The following is a 25871-nucleotide window of genomic DNA, read 5'->3' on the forward strand; positions in this document are numbered from 1 at the left end:
TGACTTCTCTGGGAGAGTGGTGTGCCTCCTGTCTAGCTCGCCAGGCCTGGATGCGCTCTGGCCAGCGTCGGCGGAATGGCCATCGATTTCAGAATGGCGGCCGGGATTCCAGAGGCCGGCCCAGCCGACAGTATTTTTAGCTCGACCCCTTCCGCGCGTCGGCGGGCGGCGCCGGGCGTCCGTCGGGATGTGACATTCCAGGCGAGCGGCCGCGGAGGGTCCGAACCTGGGACGCAACCGCTGAACGGACGTCAGTCGGGCGCCCGGCGGTGGCGTCGGAGCCCACCAGGTCCCGCCCGCCGAGGGTGGACAGCGTTGCCAGCCAATGCGCTGGGCAGAGGCAGCTCAGTCCCCGGCGCACTGGAGAGGCAGCTCAGTCCCGGGCCGCACTGGTGACGGGGGCAGGCAGCTCAGACCCGGGCTATACTGGTAACAGGGAGAGGTAGCTCAGTCCCGAGCCACACTGGTGGCGGGAGAGACAGCTCAGTTCAGGGCCGCACTGGTGTCGGGCCGATGCTCAGAAGTAGCTTGGGCAGTGCTGAGTCACAGTCTCAGGAGCACCTGCGCGGTCGTCGCGGCTGTCAGCCACGGAGATGCTGCAACACAGCGTAGCCGGGGCGGGGGAGGGGATGACACTCACGACCCGGCGGCGCTCAGACGGGAGCGGGCGCACGCGCGCGTGCTTTCCAGACCATCCCGAGAGGAAGTGGTGGGCTATTGTCTCCGCTGAACCTTGCAGGCGGCCGCGAAAAAAGACCGGATCGCCGGTAATGGCCTTTTTGCAAGCACTGCCGGCGAGCAGCTTTGTCTTGGGAGCTCATCATCCGTCATTAGCACCGGCCGCGTAATCGGTCGCCGTCTCGGCGCGGCGGCCCGTGGTTCGGCCCACACGAGCGCTTCCTGCCGCGTCCGCCGCCGCCGGCCGCGGACGTCAGCTGACCCGGTAGCGGCGGCGCAGCATCGCCAGGTGAGCGGCGTGACGTCACAGGAGCGGCCGGCGCGCGGTGGGCCGGCCACGGCCAGTCGAGTGACGGCTGCCCCAGTGGAGAGCGGGCACCCGCGGCCGGCGCGCGCTTCAGTGACTGTTCGCCACTCCGTGCGCTCGCGGCGAAAGTGATGATAGGCGTTATTGCCAACGGCACGGCGGCCAAGTTCTCCAAAATTGCGGAAAGGATCTGGCGAGGTAAGTGACCTTTTGGTCGATGATTCCGGTAAGAGTGGCGGTGGTTTTAACGGAGCGAAGGGTCAAAGCGTGATATACCGCCGACCCTTGGTCCAATAAGCAGCTTAGAGGTTTTGCGAGATGAATGATGACTAATCGGCTTAGGCGGCATTATTTTTCAACGGTGACATGAACGCTGCAGGAATTTTATCATGTATTTATTTATGTATTGTGCGCCGTGGATCCGCCCCCGGTGGCAGGCTCAAGCCGACTGACTCATTGCTGAGCCCGAGTCACTCAAAGGTGGAAACGTGCACAGTAGTGTGACATATGCTCTCAAGTACACACACGCACATACACACGTACAGCCCCATTCAAAGTACAAAGAATATGCAGATAAGAAGTCATCCAAATATGGGGAGTCCCGGCTGATGATTGAAAAAGCTTCATGTTGGCGATAAGCGAGGCTTCAGAGGATGTTTAAGCTCATATGATTAGGTTATGGTGGCAATCTCAGGCGGTAGAGTACTGTGCATGCACGCCGTCCGGTATGCAAGGTGTTTTGTTATCGCTGAAGTGCCACAACTAGAAGGGAGGCCGCAGAGTCATCTTCACTGAGTCGAATCAATGGCTCCCTCCCATCAGTTTCAGTGGATGGGAAATAACTGTTCAGCTTCGATTGAGGTGTAGAGTTTACACACGAGTCATCCATTCAATGAACAGTGGAAAGGTCTTCGGGAGTATCTGTCGCATAAGTTTTTTTGCACGCAGGAGTCTTCTTTTCCGCGCGACCGACAGAATCTTTCTAGCCCCTTTCTTTCTGATTAGTTGTTTTTTTTTAGCGCATCTCAATTCTGAGGGATATTTAACGTTGCTACACACAGGCATCGAGGGATTACCATGGGCGGCTAATTGGTTGACTTAAGGACTCAGAGTCATGATGGCTGAGGAACATTGATTTAACTGTAAAAACGTGGCTTTATCAAGTTCATGGATGAGCACACTAATCAACCGGAAATCAGCCAGAATTGCTCTAAGGCTTGTTGTAATCTGTCAGATGAATGATCAGTGGCACCCACAGACTACTCGCGTGGAATCCAAACCCCGATAATGTCCGACGACGAGTCATCATCCGCTGAACGGCACGCCCGTCTGAACGATCGCTGACGTTCCGCATCGTACGCAACCCCAGCACGGACTGCTGACCGCAAAATTGCAACGCTGCTGCGCATGAGCTGCGGGGGCTGCTGCGGAGGTGCCCCAGTGCAGATCGGGAGGTGAGCCCACTGAGCGGAGCGTGCCCGCGAGGCTGGCCCGCGCGCCCCGTCGCTCCCAGCCGGCGCGGCGCCCGATAACGCGCTGAGTCAGCAGCCCTCCCCGCATTCTCGCGGTCGTGAGGACTGATGTGTCAACGATTCCCAACTCCCCAACGATGCTGGTACGCGGCCAAATGACGCTCAATTTATTATACATAATATTAGTGTTTTTTCGGTACGTCTGTGCAGGCTGCCGCGTTGGCACGTTGACCAAGTACCCGACTGCGTAACACACACGCAGGCAAAACTTCGTTAATGGGGGGATTGTCAAATTCTCCAGAAATCCTGGGACTTTGGAGCAGATTTCCGAAATATCTCCCAGTATCTAACACAAACCACTTGACTCGGGTAAAGTGTACGCTCCCCTTGTACCATGCCCTTAGTTACTAGTTGATATGAAACTTATGCTGTATAGTCGTGCACCCCCAAACAGGGCGGAGGATCTTCGTAACATACTACATGCATCATATGTAGCGTTCCTTTGCGTTCCGAACCGTCTGCACCGCGAATGGACGGCATGAAGCCACGCCCAGGAAGTCTGCCAGTGGCGGTGACGTCACATATTTGTGGGCGCCGCGCGATCTTCGGATACCGATGTGCCTAGTTATACCGCGAAAGGCGATGTTTCACCAGCCGGTATTTGGATGGAGGTTAAATTGAGAGGGGGTGATTACAAAACAGAGAAGCTCGCAACGATATGTTTATTGCAGCCTAAGACACAAAGAACGCTCACTACCTTGGAAGCAATTCGTTTGAGGTAAAGTTCGCTCGAGGTGTATTTAAATCACGAGTTCATCACCGACACGGCACACATACACGAGAAGGGCTGGCATTGACCTGTGTGCAGGCGCAGCGGCCGCGGTGGTCGCGCGGTTGACCGTGATTGGACGCAGTGTGACGACATGTGCAGAATGAGGGAACGATCGATTCATTTCTTCTCAGTTGTATGCTCTAGCAACTATGGATGTAGTTTTCTATCCAGCTGAGAGGGGGAGGGGGTTCCAGCCCCACAACTTTAGAAGAAAGTGCACCAAATCCTGGAAGAACGTCGTTTGTTGGTGTACTTTGGGGAAAGATTGCGTCACTTTCACTAATCAACGATCAACTCACATTACGAACCTACGCCCCTGCCAGCAATACTTCACAAAGCGGAACAACACGATTCTCAGCCTACGTTGCCACATCACATTCTGATCATTTCTAACTGTTCCAAACATGAAACATCCAGTTATTGGAAAAGGTCACGTGTGAGCAGAGGGGAGCAGTGCGCCTGCACGGGCCGCTCGTCCGCCGGTGCAGCTCCGATGCAGCGGAGCGGCGCACCATGCGTGGGCGCAGACAGCCCGCCAGCCACCGCAGCCTCAGCTGGTGACGTCATCGAGAGGATCGTCGATCGCTCGCTTATCTTTGTTGTCGGTTGGACGGTAGAGCTTGAGAGCAGGGACCCGCACGGCGGCGGCGGCGCTGCACTAAGTGCGGCACCACCTTCGCGGCGGCCGGCGTCGGGCCACGGTCCGCTACGCCCTGTCAGCATCAGCCGGCACGAGCACGTGGCGAGCGCTCGGGCCGCCGCCGCACGTGCCGACACGTGCCGGCGCCGCCCGTGCGCAGGCAGATCCTCAGGCGTGCCGCCTCGGTCGCCGGGGCCACCCGAGCCAGCCGCGGCGGCCGGGCCCCTGAAGCGTGGCGGCGTCTCCTGCTGCGGCGCGCCCGGGTCCAGGTCGCGCCCGGCGGACGCCGAGCTGTCCTTGACGGCGACACGGCTCGGCGAACTGTGCAACACCGGATCTGGCGTACGCCATTTTACGCCGTGATGGCTAGGTGCAACAAAAGCTGGATCATGTTTTGCCTTTTGTTACGAGCGTGCATGACTAGATGTGTACAACTGAACGGACGCGACGAAACGGACCTGTGTGTTCGACCGAACGCCCACCTGCTCCAAGTGTGCGCGCGCTGCACCTGCGTGTGCATGTGCTAACGTGCACGACTGTGCATTTGCATCTTCCATGTGATCACGTTTTAACGGAGACAAAGACGCTCAAGTGCACACGGGTACTCGTAGCGAAGTTCTCCCGAAAAATTGTCTTTGCCCTGACTGGTAGCTCTCGCGCAAAACTGGCCCGCTTGAGTCCCGGCTCTCGTTGATCGGCTCGCGGCACTTCGCGCCCGGCCGTGTTGACCCGCGCCGGCCCCGCTCCCGGGCGCGCCCTCTCAGCCGGAAGAGTGAATCAGAGACGGCGGTCGGGCATCCTGACGCAACGGTCCGTCAGAGTGACGTCAGCGGGGCGTCACCTGGACGTCGGCGGGTGTCAGGTGATTGTCAGACGGGCGTCAGCGGGTTTCAGGTGATTGACAGAGGGCGTCAGCAGGTGTCAAGTGATTGTCAGACAGGCGTCAGCGGATGTCAGGTGATTGTCAGACAGGCGTCAGTGGACGTCAGGGGATTGTCAGGCGCGTATCAGGTGGTTGTCACACGGGCGTCAGTGGATGTCGGGTGACTGTCAGACGGGCGTCAGTGGGTGAGAGGGGGTTGTCGCACGAACATCAGCGGGCACCTGGTGACTGCAGGAGCCGTGGCAGCAGAGCGCGTGCTGAAAAACATACTGGCGCCAGCGAAGCGTCAGGTTGTTGTCAGACTGACATAGATGAAGTCGCATTGATGTTGACCGGCAATATCAGGGCATGAGCTTGTTGTCAGGTTGACAGCAACGAAGCGTCAGCTTGTAAGACTAACGAAACGTCCGCTTGCTGTCGTGTGATGTCAGCGGCATCGTCAGATAAATCGGACGCTGGCGCTGGTGCGGTGTCAACTGGTTGTCAGTCTGGCGTCAGTGATGTGTCAGTCTACCGGTCAGGCTGGCCCTGCCAAATCAGTTGCCGTCGCAGAAGCCGTCGAGAAGAGTGACGCCATCGCGGGATGCTGGTGTTGGTTGATAACCGCTGCTGCTGCGACTAGGGATGGACGCTGGGACCGGCACTGTTTGCCTGTGCTGGGACTGGTGCTGGTGCCGGCTGCTGGTGCTGCAGCTGATGCTGGTGTCCGCTGCTGGTGCTGCACCTGGTGGCGGTGCCGGCTGCTTTGGACATTTTTTCTGGTCAGCCTTCCTAACTCATTTTGTGAAACTAGGCTCTCCGGCTTGGGCGCGTGGCAAAGTAGTCTTGGCAGGCTTTCCAGCAATCGTGCATATCCGCACCACAATGCTGCTCGTACCGTGCCAGTCGCGTTGTTGAATACCGACGACACTACGCTTTCGTAGTTGGAATCAGCAGTTTTCACCCCACTACGACAAGCGACACCTTATCATGTTTAGGTCATCAAACACGCATTCCTGACTTTCGATGTTTTGGAGAGACTTTTCTTGACCAATTTAAAGATGACACGAACAAGCTCAGACAACGGGCAGCTGCAGACAGGACAAACGGAAAACCGGAGGAGACTGCGGAACCAATGTCGCCTTGTGGCTACGTATTTTCGCGTCGCGTGGAACAGCGTCAGAAGTTGCAATGGCGTCTTCCCATGAGCGGCGCGCTGGATCAAATGCCTTTAATGGCTGTAAAGGAGCGTAACCCTATCACACACAGGCCGACGGCAGCTGGCGGCGGATGCGTGAGTGCGGGCACGTCATTGACAGCACGTGCCGCACACGGCTCAGACCGGTTGTTTTATCTCGCGCATATCGACCGGAGAGTTGAAGGTCAGCATCAAAGTCACGGCGGCTGCAAATCAAAGGCACGGTTCGAGCCGAATTAATGTTGCCGGCAGAGCAAGATGAGTAAGGATTGTGCAGCAGCAATATGTAGCGTTCGGATCGAGCGCCAAATTTGAAGGCTGCATATGCCCGCGAGATGCACACGGTCCAGGTTCCCATGAGTAAGTACACATGTGGAAGCCTGCAACATCAACCCTCCGAAACCTGGTACCACCGGCTCAAAAAGAACTTGTGCTTCAAAAGCTCCAAAGAATCATAAATGTGCCCACTAGTCGGGCACGGGTTTGTGCACGGGCATGTGCACTACGCATGAAAACGTGCAACTTAAAATGCGGTTTGATTTGAGTGAGCGTCGTGACATGTCACTCATGTAACCTGAAGAGACCCGATCTCATTAATTTGTTCCTTCTTTGCAAGCTCGTAGCAGTTTTATTTCAGGTCGCGCAGAAACTGCGCATACCTACCCTACGGATACGCCCAGGGACAGGGTCACCAGAGAGGCAAGGGGAACTGCCTTTTCTCCTTTGCCAAGGGAGCAAATGTAGCCCCTGATAGTTAACTTTGCATGCCTCTCCCTTTCCGTTTCCGCAGTGCGAGGCGCTACGTGCGCGAACCATCCCTGAAGTCGTCAAACTTGACCGTCTCCTCATGATCCTGCCCACCAGTTCAGCCACGCCTGAATGCAGTTTCAGCGTGAGGCAGGGGGTGAAAACTTGCTTTGCTGAATGGCGACGCAGAGGAGGGTAAACAAGCAGCAGTGTGTTACGTGCTCACCCTCGCTTGGATCAGATGGACCTAGACCATACTGGAGTCCCTTTTGCCAGTCTAAACGCATCAAATCAAGGAACATTTGACTGTGCTAAACACCGCACCATGAACGGCGGTGATGCAAACCTGGAAGGACTGTGTGAACTCTGTGAGCCTCAAGCAGCGTGTCCTTGAGATGCTTTATCAACACGGAGATGGATGACCAGATGTACCCGCAGTTATTGCTTTTCCATAGGCAAAAAACAAGCCTTTGGAATCGGCCGTACGGGCCATAGTGTAGAGCTACACTTTTTTTCTACCGCGCAGCTCTGTGGGCTAAAAATGCATTAAAAATTTGCGGGTCTTTTCACTGTACATAAACACACCTATACACTGATACATTATGGGGCCAATTGGTCTAAATGATAACATGCGTTGTGATGTGAAGAAGCTACGACGCGACAGTCATATGCTTTCCGTCGGCATGGAGCAACGGACGTCGGGAGGGCGAGGGATGACAGTCATTTAGATTATTTCCTTCCAGTCAACGCTCGGAGGACCAATGTTGTGGTCTCCGTCCCCATCCATGGTTTCCGCGCGCCCTTTCTTCACGGTGGTACAACACAAGGCCCCTGTGGAAATTTGCATAGAAAAGATCATTGAAGGAACAGCATATATAAAAGTGAGATGTTCATCCATTTCTTTTTCCTCAAGTGTCGTGATGGTTTTGCGACCTCGTCCCCCTATCAAAAATTGGTGGCACCGCCCCTGCATGACCCACATGCTTCGTTGGCCGTCTCGCAGCCGGCGGTGTCTGTTTTCAGCGTCTCCCTCGCTTCTTCATCTGTGTGCTATATGACCCTACTCTCTCAGTGCAGTTCATCTCGTGAAAGTCGCGTAAGTCCTGTTCACAAGTGTGCCCCCCCCCCCCTCGCCTGCGTGGCTCTCACAGCTAACGTACCATAAATCCCGCTCCCGCAGACTATGGGGGTCCAGCTGTGATGGCCAGCAGCACCACCGACTCAGAGGCTGACGGCACCAGTGACCGAGCGGCCAAGAGCACCATCCACCCGACGGTCCAGGGCACCACCGGCCCAGAGGCTGAGGGTACCAGCGACCGAGCGACTGAAGACACCGGTGGCCGAACGGCCAAGGGCACCACCAACCCGGCGGTCGAGGGCACCGCCAACCCAGAGGCTGAAGGCACCAGTGACCGAGCATCCGAAGACACCACCATCTCGGAGACCGAGACTACCAGTGACCTAGCGGCCAAGGGCACCACCGGCCCGGAGGCCGAGAGCACCAGTGACCTAACAGCCGAAGGCACTAGTGACCGAGTGACCGAGAACACCACCGATCCGACGGTTGAGAGCACCACCGACCCAGAGGCTGAGGGCACCATCGAGCCGACGGCCAAGGACACCGGTGACCGGCTGACCGACGGCGCCCCGGATCCAGAGACTAAAGACGTCACTGGTCGGACGAGCGCGCCCCCTGCGGGAAGCTTGGTCGGCGCCGGACGCCCCGGCGACCGGCCGCCGCCAGATAAGGTGAGCAGCCAGCAGGATGGCCGGCCGACATGTGGAAGTGGTGCACTTCCGGCTGCGACCGTACAGACGTCAGCACACAGCTCTCCGCACGGCTTGGCTTGATCAAGGTGTGCTCTCCGCACGGCTTGGCTTGATCAAGGGTACTCTCCGCACGGCTTGGCTTGATCAAGGGGTACTCTCCGCACGGCTTGGCTTGATCAAAGGGTACTCTCCGCAAGGCTTGACTTGATCAAGGGTACTCTCAGCACGGCTTGGCTTGATCAAGGGGTGCTCTCCGCACGGCTTGGCTTGATCAAGGGGTGCACTCCATACGGCTTGACTTGATCAAGGGGTACTCTCCGCACGGGTTGGCTTGATCATAGGGTACTCTCCGCACGGCTTGGCTTGATCAAGGGGTGCTCTCCGCACGGCTTGGCTTGATCAAGGGGTACTCTCCGCACGGCTTGGCTTGATCAAGGGGTACTCTCCGCACGGCTTGGCCTGATCAAAGGGTAGTCTCCGCACGGCTTGGCTTGATCAAGGGATACTCTCCTCAAGGCTTGACTTGATCAAGGGTACTCTCAGCACGGCTTGGCTTGATCAAGGGGTGCTCTCCGCACGGCTTGGCTTGATCAAGAGTACTCTCAGCACGGCTTGGCTTGATCAAGGGGTGCTCTCCGCACGGCTTGGCTTGATCAAGGGGTGCACTCCACACGGCTTGGCTTGATCAAGGGGTACTCTCGGCACGGCTTGGCTTGATCAAGGGGTGCTCTCCGCATGGCTTGGCTTGATCAAGGGGTACTCTCCGCACGGCTTGGCTTGATCAAGGGGTACTCTCCGCACGGCTTGGCTTGATCAAGAGTACTCCCATTGCATGGCTACGGGCCGCAAGGCCTAATTTCAGAGGATCAGAGCTGCAGTGGTCTGCTTTCAGAGAGCCTAAGCGCAGCAGACCATGTTGACGGCGGCTCTTTTCAGTTCTATTTTTAGATGGTCTTTTTTAGGTGGTCTATTTTCAAGACGTTATTTTTAGATGACAAACGTTCAGGTGATCGAATTTCAGAGAACATGCATTCGGATGATCTGTTTTCAGAAACCTTTGTTTATGAGTCTATTTAATGTCCAACAATAATCAGAAAGGCCTATTCCAGTAGCTTACCTTTACAATACCTTTGCATTTTCAGACCACTTTTTTCAGAAAACCTTAGCTTAGAAGGCATACGTACAGTAGACCTACGTTCTTCAAGTCTAACTTCCAGAGGCCTGATAGCACAACGATCACAGAGTTGCTGGACGCAATCCTTCTGAATACGAGCCTAGTGAAAGAAAACGTTATTAGCGACAGTCTCTTAAAAGTAGAGCTTCGGGACGTAGTCCTCCTGAATGCGCGCCTGCTAAACGTAAATCTACCTGAAAATAAACTCTCTGAAAATAGGTTTTGTGAACACGGTGTTCTGAATACACCACCCTTACCCAAAAACGGTCACTCTGAATATGTGACTCCTGAAAAATAGTTCTTAACCACAGGTTTTCTGAACGAAGGCCTGACAATACGCTTTCTAAAAATAAGTTCTGAAAAGGACCTAATAAAGGAAGGTGTTCGTGTGAAAGAGTCCGTTAGTTTTCCGGAAGACCATTGACTTGATTCGAAAGCAGACGTTGAAAGAGAAGGGTCTATATTAGCCAAATAGTTGCAAAATGAAGGTAAGAGAGGCGTTGGAAGGGCGGCGTCGCACACTCCGAAGTCGTCGTCGTCGTGAACGCTGACGCGGCTCACGTCGAGCCGCGCCGTCGGAGCCTGAACGTGGACTGATCGGCAGGGACCGCGCGTCCCTGCCCGCGTGCGTCATAAACCCACGTGGCCCACATATGGGCCCCAGATGTTGAGGACCAATCGGCGGAGGGGCCGCTCACACCATCGCGGAGATCCTTCTGCCGCGCCGGCAGCGACGCCCCGTTTGCTCGCTGACAGAAGGCCTTTCAAAAATGTTTCCTCTGAAAACAGACCTCTTCTCAAACCTAGGTATTCTTTGCATAGTCTGCCTGATCGTGGTCGTTCTGAACATGTTCTCTCTTAAAGTCGGTCTTCAGAGCGCACGCCGCTTCCCAAAGCTCGGCTGGAGCAGCCGGTACCCCGACATGCGCGGCGCCTCTCAACCTTGTTCATCTGGTATGACTGGTCCTTGTCCCATACCACTACGGGGACACAGTTTTGGGATAGAAACGTTCAGTTTCGCCTGAGTGAGAAAGCCCTGATTTTCCGCCACCCACTGATGTCCAGATGCGTGATTTTCATCATTGGTACTTATGCTAGCTTCACCGAAAATGATTGCGCTCACGCCGATGGCTGGATATGACGTTATCGCCTGACCATTGTAAGACCTGCACGCTGTTGTGGGACGTGTCTGCGTGTGGTGGGCACATCACTAGAGAGGATGGGTAGGGGGAGAGGGCTGGCTCTGACCAGCTCCTGCAGCAGCACCCCCCCCCCCCCCCCCACACACCACCACCAGCCGGCAGAACAACAGCTCCTGTTAGCAGAGAAGGAAGCGGAGCCCCCGGCGGTCTATTGTCGGTATTGCATGGGGTACACCTCAGTCCTCGCTGCCGAAACCCGGTGCATTCCCTGCCCACAAGCGGTCGCTTATCTCCAGAGCATCGCCCCGCTCATTGTGGCCGCGTGCCTCGCTTCCGTCCTTTGTCGTCCTGCAGAAGTGAAGCCTTTGAAGGAACGGCTCGTGCGCTGGTCGCCTGCTGTGCATTGTCTGGATCGCTACACGCGTCTGTCCTCGTCAAACAATCGTTCTGTGTCCGAAATTGTCGACGAGATCTTTGCCAACGAGATTCATTTATCGCGCCCATCATCCGTGACGCTGAACTTATCTGGGTCACGCAGCTAGTACATTTTGCAGTTGCAACTCCAATCATGACGTGGTCGCAGCACGGTCATGGTCTGAGCTTAGATTACGCTTGCATGGGCTTCGCAACGAATCACTACACACGAATGGTGGCTTTTTGCACTATCAGGTGGTGACATTTGCAGTCACTATGAGAAAAAACCGTACCTTGATCTCCGTGACGTTTTTACTTGAAGCGCAGCTTGGCACCTGGCGCCATCAGGGCTGTGACTCATATGCGACGGGTCACAGATGACACGTTGCCTGTTCTCTTCATGACGGGAGAGTTCTGTCGCACGTGCCCTACTTCCGTGGCACTCGACCCAAATCCGACAGCTGGCATTACCTGCACCCAACCGCTAGAGTAGTGGCGAACTCCTTTCCCGCCCCAGGCCGCGACGCTCGCCCGCGTCCATCATATGTGAACGTGTGAAGCCCGACGTGCTTAGGCTGCACCGAGTCGGGCGCGTTCGTTGCCCGCAGTCGCCGGGTGGCGCGCGTCAGCCGCCGCCCGCTGTGTCACGGGGTCGCGACGCCCCGCCGCGACTCGTCTGTGACGCAGCAGCGCCGAGTTGGGCGGCTGACCGTTCCCCGTCATCTGTCTGTCACCCGTCATCTGTCATCTGCATGATGGGTGTGTTGCAGGCCTCCGAGAGCGGCAGCGAGGCGGAGTCGCTGCCCAGCGGCGCCAGCCTGCCGGACGCTGACGGCGGCCAGCAGCTGCCCTGCCCGGCCCCCGACTGCAGCCTCGTCTTCGTCAGCCCGGTGCTGTTCACGCGGCACGTGCGCGCCGAGCACGGCGGCCCGCCGGGCGCCGCCGCCCGCCACGAGTGCGGCCTGTGCCGCAAGCGCCTCAGCTCGGCTTCATCGCTGGACCGGCACCTGCTGGCGCACGCCGGCCACCGGCCGTTCGGCTGTCGGCTGTGCGAGCGTCGCTTCACTTCGGGCGGCACGCTGCGGCGCCACGAGGCCGGCGCGCACGCGGCGGCGACGGCGCCCACGCCGCGCCGACCCGAGAAGCGGCCCGCCTCGGTCGGCGGCGGCGCGCCGGACGGCAAGCGCCGCTCGACCGGCGCCGAGCCGCCCGAGCCGATGCTGCGCTGCAACACGTGCGGCCGCCTGGTGTCCGACCTCAGCCAGCTGATCGAGCACAACTACCGCGAGCATGCAGACGCCGAGCCGGAGCTGGAGCCGCAGCCGCAGCCGCAGCCGCAGCCGCAGTCGCCGGGTGCAGCGACGACGGGGGCTGCGGCGGGGGCGGCGGGAGCTGCGGCGGGGGCGACGGGAGCTGCGGCGAGGACGGCGACAGGCCGGCCGCTGGCCTGCGACGAATGCAACTTCCGCACCTCTGATGCTGACGAGCTGTGCGAGCACGAGTCGCAACACCGCTGCACCAGCTGGGTCGGCCGCGTGCGCTACCCGGGGCCCAACGGGCTGCTGGTGCCACAGCCGCCGGAGCCGCGGCGCGCCGACCGAGCCTCCACCAGCCCGCCGCCCGAATTCCCGCGCAAACAAGCGACGGCTGCGCGCGCCGGCGAGGAGCCGGCCGAAGACGCGCAGGACCCGTGGGCCGGTCACATTCGGCGCATGAAGGCCAACGGCGAGTTTCCGTGCAGGCTGTGTGACCAGGTGTTCCCCAACCTGCGCGCCATGAAGGGCCACAATCGCGTACACATGAGCGCCGCGCCCTACGCCTGCAACGTGTGCCCGTTCTCCAGCGGCGACAAGACGACACTGACGCGCCACATGAAGGACCACAACGGCGAGCGGCCCTATGAGTGTCGCATCTGCAAGTACGCCTTCACCACCAAGGCCAACTGCGAGCGCCACCTCAAGAACCGACACCAGCTGAAGCTGCGCGAAGAGCTGGCGGACAACATGGCGATCACGTCGACGGACGGCACCCTGCCGCCAAAGCTGCTGGCGACGCCACTGCTGCACGCGCTGCCGCCGCCCTCCGCACCCTCCAGCAGCGCCTCCGGCGACGTGGGACTCGGCGAGCGCGCGCGCTCAGCGGGCCAGCCGGCGCCGCCGCCGCCGCCGCCGGCGGAGGAGTCTGCGCGTCTGTTACGGGCGCTCCGGCCGGATGGCGCCGGCGACGCTGGCGGGCCAGCACCGGCTGAGCTGCGCCAGCCGCCGCCGCTCTCGTTCCACGTGCCGCCGTCGCTGCTGCTGCCGGCCGCGCAGCGCGGCTGGCCAGCGCCGGCGCCGCCCTCCGCGGAGCCGCCGCCTCCGCCGCCGCCAGCGACGAGGGTGCGGCCGCGCAGCCCGACGCCGACGCCCGCCGACGAGCCGCTGCCACTCGACCTCAGCAAGCGACCCCCGGAGCAGGCGCCAGCCGCGAAGGCGCCCCGGATGGCTTCGCCGCAGCAGCGGGAGGACGAGCAGCTGAAGCAGCTGGCCTTGACGGCGTCCCAGTTCGGCCTGTACATGCCGTACGCCGCCGCCATGCCGCTGCTGGTCATGCCCAGCATGCTCAACTACGGCATGGACGAGAGCTGGCGCAGCAGCGTCGGTCGCGAGATGGGGCGCGGCCTTCACCTGCACTCCGGCGGTGGCATCCTGGACCCGCACGCTCACATGCAGGCGCTGTCTTCGGCGTTGTCGCTGGCAGGGCAGGCGCACCTGCAGCTGCCGCCACCGCCCGAGAGCAAGGAGGCCGCTCCGGAGGGGGTCGGAGGCCACGCGAAGCTCGACCAGCCAGGTGTGGATCGACCTCCGTTGGAGGAGCCGCCCAGGACGAAGCCGAAGCAGCGCCGCTACCGCACGCAGCGACCGTTCGCCTGCAACCACTGCGAGGCGCGCTTCACGCTCAGCACCAACATGGACCGGCACGTGAAGAACCACCACCCGGACAAGTGGGAGCGCAAGACGCGCGGCGGCCGCCGCTCGGCGCCGGGCACGGGCGCCGCCAGCCCGCCGCCGCCGCCGGCCGACGAGCCGGACGGCCCGCTGGTCATCGACGAGTCGGCGCCAGCGCGACGCGACGAGGACCTGGCGAGCGTGTCGCGCCTGGTGGACCTGGCCCAGGCGCAGACTTGCCAGCAGTACTTCCGCAGCGACGAGGAGAGCTCGGATGGCTCGGAGCGCGCCGAACGCGCCTCCTGGCCGAGCGGCGACGACGAGCCTGAGCGGCGGCGCAGCGCCTACTCCAGCGCGCCCAACAAGATTCCCTGCCGCGTCTGCAAGCGGGAGTTTCCGTGGACTAGCTCCCTGCGCCGGCACGAGCTCACCCACAGCGGCGAGAAGCCTTACCGCTGCCCGCACTGCCCCGTTCACTTCACCACCAAGTCCAACTGCGACCGTCACCTGGTGCGCAAGCACAGCGGCGGCACCGACAGCGGCGGCAGCGGCGTCAACTGCGGCGGCGGCAGCGGCGGCGGCGCGCCTCCCGCGGGCGCTGAGCGACCGTTCAAGTGCTCGCTCTGCCCCAGCGCGACGTTCTCGACGCAGGAGAACCTGGTGCGTCACCACGCGCTGAAGCACGCGCCGGGCGCGGCCGGCGCCGCCAGCCAGCATCAGTTCTGGTGCCACATCTGCGGGCGGCGCTTCTTCGAGCTGGATGCGGCCAAGGACCACCTAGAGGCCGAGCACGAGCAGGCCTGGGCCGAGCTGGAGCGCTGCAACGCCCGCTGGGTCTCCCAGATCGCCGAAGAGGACCAGGGCTTAGATAAGGTTAGTGGGAGGCGTTGGCCTGTAGTGCACGTGGTGTGCCTATTTGTTTAGTGGGACATAACAATTGCTTCTGGGCAAGCCAAGTTCCCCAGGAAACTCCCCCCTCTCTAGCCATTAGCAACAAAATAAAAAGTTGAAATGCACCAGTGAAGTGTGAGTCATCTGAAGCTCTGACAGAGTTTTGAGATCCCATATAAGGACCCAGCATTCGTACAAATCTGGCGTTGGTGATGCCCACAATCCAAACTCCTCACGATGGCTAATGAATGGCGCGGCACCGCACCTCGCCCGCCGTGCGGTGTCCCCGGTGTGCCGCTCCGCCCCTCGCCAAGGGTATCAGATCCGAGGGTTGACCCCGCGCGGCGGCGCCGGCCCGTCTGAGCGTCCCCCCCCCCCCCCCCGTGGAACGCGCGGTCACATCGCGTGTGAGCTCTTCCTCAGAGGTCATTTTAGATGGCGCCAAATCAGGATGTTTATCTGACCTTCTTTAGACGGCCAGTTAGGGGATGAGCTTTTCCTGAAACCGCTCTGTGTTCCCAGCCAGTGTTGACCGGAGTAAGCCGTTGGTCTAGGAAAGGTTGCGTTGCTGGGGTGTGTACAGATGATGGTTGTCTTTTCTCTTCTCGATGTAACTCAAAACTATGTGGAAACGTACAGGAAACTACTCGGTGCGCAACCACGCAAGCTACCAACAGACAGTCATCACACCAACAGCATTTTTTTGTGCACAGCATTGTTTACAAGATGACATGGGACTGCCGGAGAGCTAAAAAGCTGGTTTGATGTTGCTCAGGGCACAAGGCGCAGACAAACGAGACGAAACCGGACTGTTGAGTTGTGCCAGCTCATGACGATTCATTGTGCAGTATAGCTCGCTGCATATCTCGGGCTCGCCTTTGAAGTTCTTTGGAATTTGAAGCACATTCCATCAGGATATGTCGTGTCCCCCACCCCCCTACAAGGTTGGCTTTCCTGGTACAAAATCCATTCCGTGCTTCCAATGCACGTCTGGACAGAGCGTACTGAGATAAGCGTCTATGAATTGCAAGCCGCCCTTTAACATCACAAGGCGAGCAGACGCATCCTCGGTATCCAGCGAGAAGCTGCACGCTTTGATCGCTCGCTGGCTTCCGTCCCGTTGCCTTCACGTGCGGTAACCCGTCAACAAGCTGACTGGATTAGATGTCAATCCCCCGGCTCGTTAATCCTCGTGTCTCGGAGGCCGGGCCCGGGCGTGCGGCCCCACTTCCGCGGTGCTCTCCTGGAAAACTCGGCACGCTGGCGGGGTCACGTGACCTGCACCGGGCCCAGTGCTCTCGGCGTCAGCGGGCGGGGGTCAGCGCGCCGCCGCAGCCAGTTCCCACCCGGCGGCGGCGCGGCCGGCGGCCCGGCGCCGACCCGCCGCCGTCACATACCGCCGTGATACCGATGTATAATGCAGCGAGTTCAACAGCCCGCAGACGGCGGAGATCCTGCAAGCCGGCCGAGTGCCGGGCTCGGACGGCTGGCGGCCGGCGCGGCCGCCTGTATGTACGCTGAGCCGGCGCGCGAGCCGCCCGCCTCGGGCGCCGCCGCGCGCCGCCGCGCCATGCCTGACGCCGCCGTCCTCCGCCGGCAGATCTTCTGCGTGGTGTGCCTGGTGGGCTTCAGCACCGCGGAAGTCCTGGGTCGGCACATGGCGACCGAGCACCTGCCGACGGCCGACGACGCCGACGGCGGCGCGGACGGCGAGGGCAGGACGGAGGACGGCGGCGAGGCTGGCTGGCGCTGCCCGCTGTGCGGCGCCTCGGCGCTGCTGGAGCGCGCGCCGGCCGAGCACCGCTGCGGCCGCGCCGCCGCCGCGCCGCCGCCGGCCCGGCCTGACCGCGCCAGGAAGCGGGAGCACCTGAACGACATCAGCGCCCGCCTGAGCGCCGCCTCCCGCCTGCGCACCGCCAGCCACGCCGAGACCACCGCTGCCGGCGGCCAGGGCGGCGGCCCTCAGGTGGAACCGACCGCCGGTGGCGCCCTGGGTGGCGCTGGTCAGGTGGGGTCGGCCTTCAACGGCGGTCAGGGTGGCGCCTGTCGGGCGGAAGCGACCTCTGGTGATGAACTGGATGGCGCTGGTCATAATCCGGACGCTGGCCGAGATCAGGGCAGCACCGATCTTGCGGAGCCAGCTCCTGAACCTGGTCAGGGCAGCTCCAGTCAGACGGAGCCGACCATTGGTAGTCTGGGCAACGCTGGCCAGGAGCTGCCGAACGCTGTCGGAGGCCGGGGCAGCACCGGTCAGAAGGAGAAGTCGGCCGAAGTTGACGGTTACATGATCGCCGTTTCTACCCACGGTGAACAGAGCGCTCCCGAACAGAACGGCGTGACCGATGGCAATGACGAGAGCACCGACGACGGCCGGAGCAGCGGCGTCTAGCCGCTTCCGGACGTGCGTGCGTGCGCGCGCGAGTACGAGCATGCGTGCGTGCGTGTGTGCGTGCATGCGTGTGCGCGTGCGTGGGCGCGTGTGTGAATGTGTGTGTCGAACACGAAAATGTGCACGACTCACGCTGCATGCTGCGTGTGTGTGCGTGTGTGCGTGTGCGTGTGCGTGTGCGTGTGCGTGTGCATGTGTGGGTGTGGGTGTGGGTGGGTGTGGGTGTGTGTTCCCGAATGCCGCTGCACGTTTCATCACGGAGCGCGTATGAGCTGGCGTGCAGATTGTCATTGCGGAACGATTTGCACAACTAGCGCCTGGGACATTGCCGTCCGATTCGAGAGCGGAACACGGGACTGGGCGGGACATCCGGCTTGGCCATTCTGTGGTCATGGCTTCAAGCTCCCCTTTTCAGGGATTTCTGGGATCCACTGGCACTGACCCGTGCTTTCGGACAAGTGCAGCTTTACTGCTGGCTGGGGATTGTTGTGCAAGGGTGGAAATTAAAGGGACAATATGATCCCAAAAGTCTAGTTTGATGATGAATGCAGTGAGATAACTGATGGTGAGTTGAGCTGGGACTGCTGTTTTGCTTGCCTCAAACAGACGATCAGTTCGTGGATAAGTTTTTGACTTTTATGATGCTTTTCAATTTTTCTCTGACTGCACCACACATGTTTATACCATGGACATCAACACGAGTGAGCTATGGTGCCACTCTTGCTTCACTTTGACAGGATCTCGCGCACAGAAAAGGCACAAATTGAAAACCCCCGTTATTTTTTGTTTCATCCCAAACCAGCTGGGCATCCATGACATTGTTGGCGCGGGGTTATCGATGCGCAGGTCGTCCAAAACCCGATGTTTGATAGGTTTTGGTCCCTTTCATGGGCAGATGTAAATACATGTAGCATTTTGTATCAATAGTGCCTCGCACAAGTGTCGTTTGGTGACCGTTTATCTTCATCTTATGCTTCGCGAATCTAATAACACAAGAAGTGAGCTCTCGTGCACACATAAAATGTCGTCGTGACTAATTAAGGCCGTCTTCTATCGCCTGGGCCCCACTCGGTAACTGTCCGCTTTGGAGAAGTATTCTGTGCGACACGCCGTCACCAGCATTCCGTCGTTCAGCCTTCACCCGGACGGCGCGCACTTGCTCACTTCTGCCTCACATTCGGCGCACGTGGTCACGCCGCTCCTCACACAGATTCGCTTGATTTGTGACCGCCGGGCAGGGATCGGTGTAATCCACCTTGAAGCTCACGGCCGTGCTCAAAAGCACCTTTCAGCGACGCAGGCTCTTGTCTCAAGAGACCAGTTGTCTCGCAAACGGGCCCACGTTGGGCCCGTCTTCTGCACACATTCCATAGGTGCACGGGCGGCCGCGCGGCAGCTCGCGCCCCTTTAGCGGGGCGGGTCGCGACCTGATCTCAGAGTCATGCCGCTGTGGCGCGATCTCGGCGTGCTGGCTGCTCTTTGTCGCGACGCACTGCGGGCGATAGCCCTGGATTGGGCCTCGGAGGCGTCTGCATCGGGCTAAGGATGGAAGAGACCGGCCATGATGTACGCCGGTGTCCCATACAAATGTGTGTAGGCAGGACGCATGTGGCGTTCGCGGGTCACAGCAGTCAACTGTCACTCCCCGCTTCGGGCTGGCATATTATTTGACTTGAGCGTGGGTCGGTGGTTGTGCCGTAGCACTTATAGCTTCATTTACAATATTCGTCTTGGGATTTCTGGGTGTTTGAGGGCGTCCGGCGGAACGCCGGTAGGCAGCATTCCACGAGGCCTTCGAAATGAGTTCATCGAGTCACAGTGCCGTAGTGCCTGCAGCAGTTATTACACCCGAACCGGCAAATGCTGGCAGAGGTGTACCACGTTCGCCAGCTGCTTGCGATGAGCCACAGGGCCCGATACATTCCGCTCGTCCCAAAGAGGACGGTCGTGCGTTTGCACTCACTACGTACCTTTGTGTATCGCTAGCGATACCGAATATGCTCTTGCGTGCGTGCGTGCGCGCGTACGTGCGCGCGTACGTGTGCGCGTACGTGCGTGCGCGAGCGTGTGTGTATATGTGTGTCGAACATGTCAGTGCAATGCACAAGCCACTCGTTACATGCTGCGTGAGGTCCTCCGGTCTGATGGTAGAGCAGAACAATGCGAATCGAGCGATGTCTTTCGGTTTTGTTTTGCCTGCCTTGTGTATTTACAGTCTGACCCGCTTAGTTACTATTTCTCCAGTTCTGACTTCAAACATTTTGTGTACGTATGTCATCACCCGACTTTGATGTAAATAATGTGTGTATGAATCCTGTCATCGCTGCCATGGTGCGAACAAAGTCCAAAGACCAGCCGCGGAACAATGTGCATTAATCACGAGCACGCAGTTTGCCTTTCGTTACATCGTTGTTAGACGTGTGTAAAGGATTTGTTCAAGCGTGGTGTGGTTTGAAAACAACGCTCAGCAAAACTACGCCGCGCGTGTTGGTCCTTACCGTCGATGGAAATAAACTCATACGCATGACCGGGAGTGTCTTTCAACGACCCCCATCCAACGAACGTTATCTCTCAACATGTATTTCGGGCGACTACATGAATAAGGTCATACGGTGCACACCGTGTATGGATCATTTGCATACACGGAGCGGAGCAGCCTGGTGGAACAGCTCCCTGGCTTCGGCGGACAATTCTGCGGCCAGGGTTACGCGCAGCTTACAGCTCACACACTAATACGATTGATTCGAAAATCTGCTCATTTGTAGGTAATGAGAGATGGTGTCTGACGAATTGAAGCGGACAGAGGTAGACGGGTTTCATGCGGGAGCTGTGGCTTGCGGAAGCGGGAACGGCGAAAACACGGCCCAGTTCCCAGTTTTATTTCTTTGATGACCTCGCGACCCTAACCAGTAGTCATGATTACCTTTGGCTCTGGTCGCTTCGAGCTTTATGCAGCCTTTTTGGGTATATTGGCAACAACGCATGGTCTCAGCGCTCTTGAGTAAGCGTATCCAGCGAAACAAACCACAGCTGGGGCGTTGCACGGGTGACTGGTCACATTACTAACAAATGCGTGGATAGAAAAATGCAAAATCTGACCTGTGATCTGATGCAATTGGGTCAAATATTGATCTAAGACATATGAACTGGCACCAATCGTGAGATCTCGTTCCACCGATGTTTTCGGTTAAGCGCGATCTTCATCGGTCTGGAAATACCAGCGTGATCAAACACGTCACCCCATCCATCAGTCCGCGCTATGAAAAACGGCGAGTCAAGGCAGGGTTAATGTAGCGGGTACGTAAGTTAAACCACGAACAATACACGGGCGTGCACCTGTAGGTGCCGAACAAAGCATCACGCCGCAGTATCAGACATTGTGAGCATGGATAACAGTCAGGTCTGGAAACGAATTAACCGAACCCGCGCCTGCCTCTACAAGTGTCACATGGCAAGGTGGAAGAAGTTGGGGCCGGGAACACATGTTTATGCTGCACAACGACGCTGTTCGACCATTACAAATCGGTATAACAATGCACCGTGAACAGATAGCTGAAGAAGTGACCAAGTGATCTCCCGGGAGTTTTAACGAGACAGTTGCTCGCGGCGTGGCGAATGGACGTCTATCAAAAGACAGGCGCGTGTTCCCGCTCAAGAAAAATCACAAGACGGTCGTGGGTCCCGCTCAAGAAAAATTAATTCTGACTCCGGTGCAAAGCATTTGGCTGACTCCTAATTTAACTCCGAGCAAATCAGCACGACGTGATGGACTCCGATTCAGACTCAAAATACCACTCTATTGCGGAATCAATTCCGATTTAGTCGATTCTTTCCACACGAGCATGGGAGATCACTGTCGTTCTGTCAGCTTAAAAACACGCATCAAACATGCAACTCAATAATAATAAGGCGGCGAAAGGCGACGAAAAGACTTGCGATGACTGCTGCGCAGTTGTTCTGGCTGCCTGTTGATATTCATGTTTGCATCAGGGTAGACTAATTTCGACGATTTGGTGCGGAAAGGTTGATTCATCTCCAACTTGTGCTCACCTCAATATTTTAAAGCCATTGATTTCACCTTAACCGACAAAAATAGGCGTGCAATTTGTGTTATTTTTGTATTAGATTCTTGCTACGTCCGGTATTATGCGCAAGTGCACACATAGCGTCAGCTTGGCCAAGTGTTTTCTTCACCTGGACTCCCTGAACGCCGTGCTGATCATTGCATTGATGTCACACAGGTAGTGTCAATAGCTTGCTATACACAGACAACTCAGTAACTCACTGTTTGCCTCTGCCACATCTGAAAGTTAACTATGCTTTAAACCAAGCCCGCGCAGCAAACAAACAGTATGGGGAAAGTGGAGATAAGCTGTACAACACCATACAGATCTCCGACAGTAAGAACCCCAGGGTGACGGCAGAGATCGTCTCCCCCCTCCCCCTAAATATAGATAATGAGCTCTGCTCACGAAGCACGGCACAGATACTCTACACTAAGCACAGGTGCGAACCATCCCATATCCGCCCCAACACCCTGACTGGGGGCAGGGCTTAAACTGTTGACGCGCGCGTGCGGCCCACATATCACGTGCGACGTGATACCTGATACGCGGGCCCGAAACCCTCCGACCACTGTCACCATGCATGGTGTCTTCTCACTGGACAGCTGTGATTCCGATATCTAAAGCCCTAAGCTGAGTTTGGGCTTTACATAAGGCTCAGCAGGCTCTCGCCCGGCCTCGACGGATTTCCGCTGCCCACTCATCACCGGCCTTGTGAGTTGGCATGGACGTACACATGCTCCCTCCCCTAAATGAGTGACGCCCTCAGCGAACCTTCTGATCGTCTCCCTATGGTCAGAGCCTTACTCCGTGTCCCTTCCGGAGCTCGCTGCGTGTCAGTCAGCTTCGCTCTGTGTTCCTCCCAAACCACACTCCGTGCCCGGGGCTTCACTCCGCATCCCAACCGAGGATTCCTCTGCACCCCTCCGACGCCCCACTCTTTGTCCCTCTTAAGACCCACTCCATGTCCTTAAGCCACACTCAGTGTCTCCCTCAACCTCACTGTGTGCCCCTCTCAAGCTCTAATCTGTGTCCACCTCAGTCTCCATTCTGTATTCCCCTCGAGCCCAATCTCTATGTTCCTCTAAAGCTCCACTCTGTATCTATCTCGAGCCCGGCTTTGTGCCCCTCTCAAACCTCACTCCATGCCCCTCTCACACCCCTTTCTGTGTCCTTCTCAATCCCCCTCTGTGCCCTCCTCAAGCCCCATTTTGTCCCTCCCGAGCCCCGCTCCGTGCCCCACCCAAGCCGTATTTTGTGTTCTTCTCAAACCTCACTCTGTGCCGTTCCCAAACCCTCACTCTGCGCGCTCCGAGCCTCACCCTTACACTCCGTGCCTCACCCAATGTCTCACTCGCGCCTCTCTTTGTGGGCCCCGCCCTCCCTCCCCTTTAGCCTCGATCTGTGTTCCGAACCTCATCCTCTGCCACTATCTGAGTCTCACTCTGTGTCCCCAGCTCCCACTCCTCTATAAGCCCCTCGCCGAGTAGCCCAAAAGCGTGTTTCACTCAGCGTCCGTCTCGGTGTCGCTGGGCGCGGCCACTTCGGCCAGCACCTCGACCACCAGCCGGGAGAAGTGCGCCGCATCCGCCTCCGCCACGCGGCCGCGCACATAGTTGAGGTCGTAACATAGTTGGCCGGCCACCGTCTGGAAGCAGTGGCTGCCGAAGGTGTCGGCCAGCGCCGGTGGCGCCCTCACCGAACGGTGTAACTCCACGGCGCGCACGGCCGTCGTGCGCGGCAGCACCCGCTCCAGCGAGCCCAGGTTATTGACGCTGTACAGGCAGCCGGAGAGCTCGGCGCCACCCAGGCCGCCGCGCTCGGGCTGCGCTCGCCAGGCGGCCGTGCGCATGCGCAGCAGCGGCTCACGGGCGTTGAGCTTCCAGCGCAGCTCGCGGGCCAAGCGCCTCGGCCACGCTCCAGAACTCGGCGACGTCCGCGTGCTCCACGCGCACGTCCAGCCGCACGCCGGCCACCGTCGAGAGGAACATCCAGTCGGTGGAGGGCAGGTAGCGCCGGGCGTTTACCAGCCAGACGGTGGGAAGGTGGGCAGACTGATCGCCGCCGACGCCCGACAGGCGTGCGCCGGCGAACGACACGGCTGCAGAAAGCGCGGCGTTCAGCGAGACGCCGTGGGCGCGACACAGCGCGCGCAGCCGCGCCACCTCCGGCGCCGGCACCGTGACGGCCACCGTGGCCGTGGAGTACGTGCCGGCCGGCTGACTGGGATCGAATGGTTTGACGAACTTGTCCAGCAGCTGGGACTTGGTTGGTTCGATCAGCCGCGAGAGCAGATCCCAGGCCATGTTCCAGACGAAGGACCAGCTCCAGACAGACACCTGGCTCTGGAGCAGCTCCTCCACACTGGGATACACCGGTGCCGGCTCACCGTCAGCTATGCCGAGGCCTCGCAACAGACAGTCCAGATTCTCAAGAAGCTTGCCACACAACTTAGCGTTACTAAGGCCATCTGTTATCGTGTGACACAAAGAGAGATATAGCACTGCCCGGTGAGATGACGCTACCGGCGGAGCGATGTTTGCCGGGTCGTGCAGCAGGCACGCACGCCACAGCGGCCCCGTGCGCGGATCGATCTTGGTCTGTTGCAGCAAACAGTGGTGCTGGTCCAGCCAGTCGCCACCAGGCGGCAGCACCGTCAGCTGCACGCTCGGGCAGGCGCCGGCCACCAGGTACGGCCCGTCGTCGCGCTCCTCCACGCGCGTGCGCAGCATGGGGATCTGCCTGTAACGACATCAGGCCATCTGGTGATCATTGTGCGCCAGGAGTCGACGCACGAGGATCTCCATGGTGCGGACATGGTGTGGAGCGAAGGAGTGGTGACGCGACGAGCTGGACTGACCGCTCGCCGAATGGCCCTGTCGTGCAATCCATCATGCCATCATTTTCGCACTATACCTACTCTTGGCGGCTACAATGCTGGTCACAGATGATATGGGTACAGTATGCGATTGAACATTGGCCAGTGGTTAGGCTGGGGAAAGGCAGTGGGCGAAGGATCTGGTTAACACATACAGGTATCATTTCAGTAGCTTAACTACCCACATAGTACGTAAGCACTTAATGGAAATCACAACTCAAGAAAACCAAAATCACAGTCAGCGCCTTAGACCCCTCATACCTACGCGCGATGGCCCATGGCCATCGTGCCTGCGGTGCGATGGCCACATAAAATGTCGTATCTTTTAGAAAAGACTTCCAACCGAGTCTTGAGGTTCGTTTCTCATCTATTCTTGGGACACTAGATACTTTTTAAGAGGACTCAAATCATTCCCAAGCGGATGAGCTGCCAATGAGAAGTATTTTCTTAAGTGTAGATGCCAATTTAATGGCGATATACAATTCAATGACTCTATTGCTGCAGTGAAAGCCGAGGGAAGACGAACATTTGCTTGAAATTGATGCTAGCCGTCTACCAAAAGAGGATATCTGTGGTCCATTAGAACAGTGTTTGAAGACAGCAGATATCCAGAACAATGTTTTCTCGTTCGGAGATGACTGTTATCAACGGGAATTGGGGACAGCAATGGGGAACCCTTGCGCTCCTCATCTGCCTATAATTTTTTGGGACCTAGTTGAAACGAAGACCATGACCGCCAAACCATAGAGCCAACCGTCCAGCTAGCTACATCGATGATTATGCTGGAGTATGGTCGCACAGAAAGCAGCGCTTGAAGAATTTTAGAGTTCAAGAGAAATCAGCATTCCAATTTACCTTTACAATGGAGCATACAGGGGACGGAAAGGAGATCTCATATTTGGGTACACAAGTGACGTTAGACAAGGAGAAGCAACCGTCTAACGTTAGAAACGGAGCTTTTATAAAAGCCGACCAACTCCCGGTATAATTCTGCACCACGGACCTGCGCATCCAGCTTCCACTAAGCACAACGTGATGCGTACATGCTAAAAAGGACTCTAAATAACTCATCAAGTAGTGAGAGAGTATAAACAAAATATGGACTTTGTGGCAAAGGATATGCTCCACGACTTTTAGGTAGAATGTTGGAAGATGTAAAACAAATCTAGACCACGTGGGAGATGGGATGTTAGGACGGGCATAGATGAATACTTGCCTCGGAAAATCAAACATATAATTGGAAAATCAAACCTATGCATACGAATAGCTGGGAAGAGTGACAATAAGCTAAAAAGTATCTGGTGAAATCTTCTATCTCGAATCACAAGTGTCCGAGGGGGGGGGCAAAAAGATGTCATTCATGCAAGGCTGAATTTAAGGGGTTTGCATGCAAGAAAACGTGGTTTACGAAATTAAGTGTAAAGTGTGTAAAAAACGTGGGCTTATGTCAAGAAGTCCATGCGTCCGATTTGTTTGAAATATAATA

The 25871-nt window shown here is 58.0% G+C and overlaps 2 protein-coding genes across 2 annotated transcripts; one reads left to right on the forward strand and one right to left on the reverse strand.

The window, feature by feature from the left end:
• Nucleotides 1-1056: 1056 nt before the first annotated feature.
• Nucleotides 1057-17443, forward strand: LOC119105552 (zinc finger protein 236). Its single transcript, XM_037229011.1, has 7 exons — nt 1057-1183; nt 7917-8485; nt 12007-12038; nt 12666-13347; nt 13630-15036; nt 16655-16779; nt 17224-17443. Exons 1-7 carry the CDS (start codon nt 1117-1119, stop codon nt 17441-17443), a joined length of 3102 nt encoding a protein of 1033 aa, XP_037084906.1. The 5' UTR covers nt 1057-1116.
• A 5568-nt stretch (nt 17444-23011) lies between these two features.
• Nucleotides 23012-24251, reverse strand: LOC119105553 (uncharacterized; the record flags this gene model as incomplete). The annotated part of the gene is given in 2 exon segments (XM_037229012.1): nt 23012-23332; nt 23415-24251. Coding segments are annotated over 2 exon segments (1158 nt in total), but the record flags the coding sequence as incomplete, so codon positions are not given.
• Between the last annotated feature and the right edge of the window lie 1620 nt (nt 24252-25871).

Source organism: Pollicipes pollicipes, unplaced genomic scaffold (assembly GCF_011947565.3).
Source record: "Pollicipes pollicipes isolate AB1234 unplaced genomic scaffold, Ppol_2.1 Scaffold_6138;HRSCAF=7277_pilon_pilon_pilon, whole genome shotgun sequence".
Classification (NCBI taxonomy): domain Eukaryota; kingdom Metazoa; phylum Arthropoda; class Thecostraca; order Pollicipedomorpha; family Pollicipedidae; genus Pollicipes; species Pollicipes pollicipes.

Excerpts from the sequence above, each read along its gene's own strand:
- LOC119105552 (XM_037229011.1), top strand. The coding sequence starts at position 1,117 with ATGATAGGCGTTATTGCCAACGGCACGGCGGCCAAGTTCTCCAAAATT. Across the intron at positions 12,039-12,665 it reads GGCAGCGAGGCGGAGTCGCT|GACAGGCCGGCCGCTGGCCT; the intron begins GCCCAGCGGCGC and ends GGCGAGGACGGC. Across the intron at positions 15,037-16,654 it reads AGGACCAGGGCTTAGATAAG|ATCTTCTGCGTGGTGTGCCT; the intron begins GTTAGTGGGAGG and ends CTCCGCCGGCAG.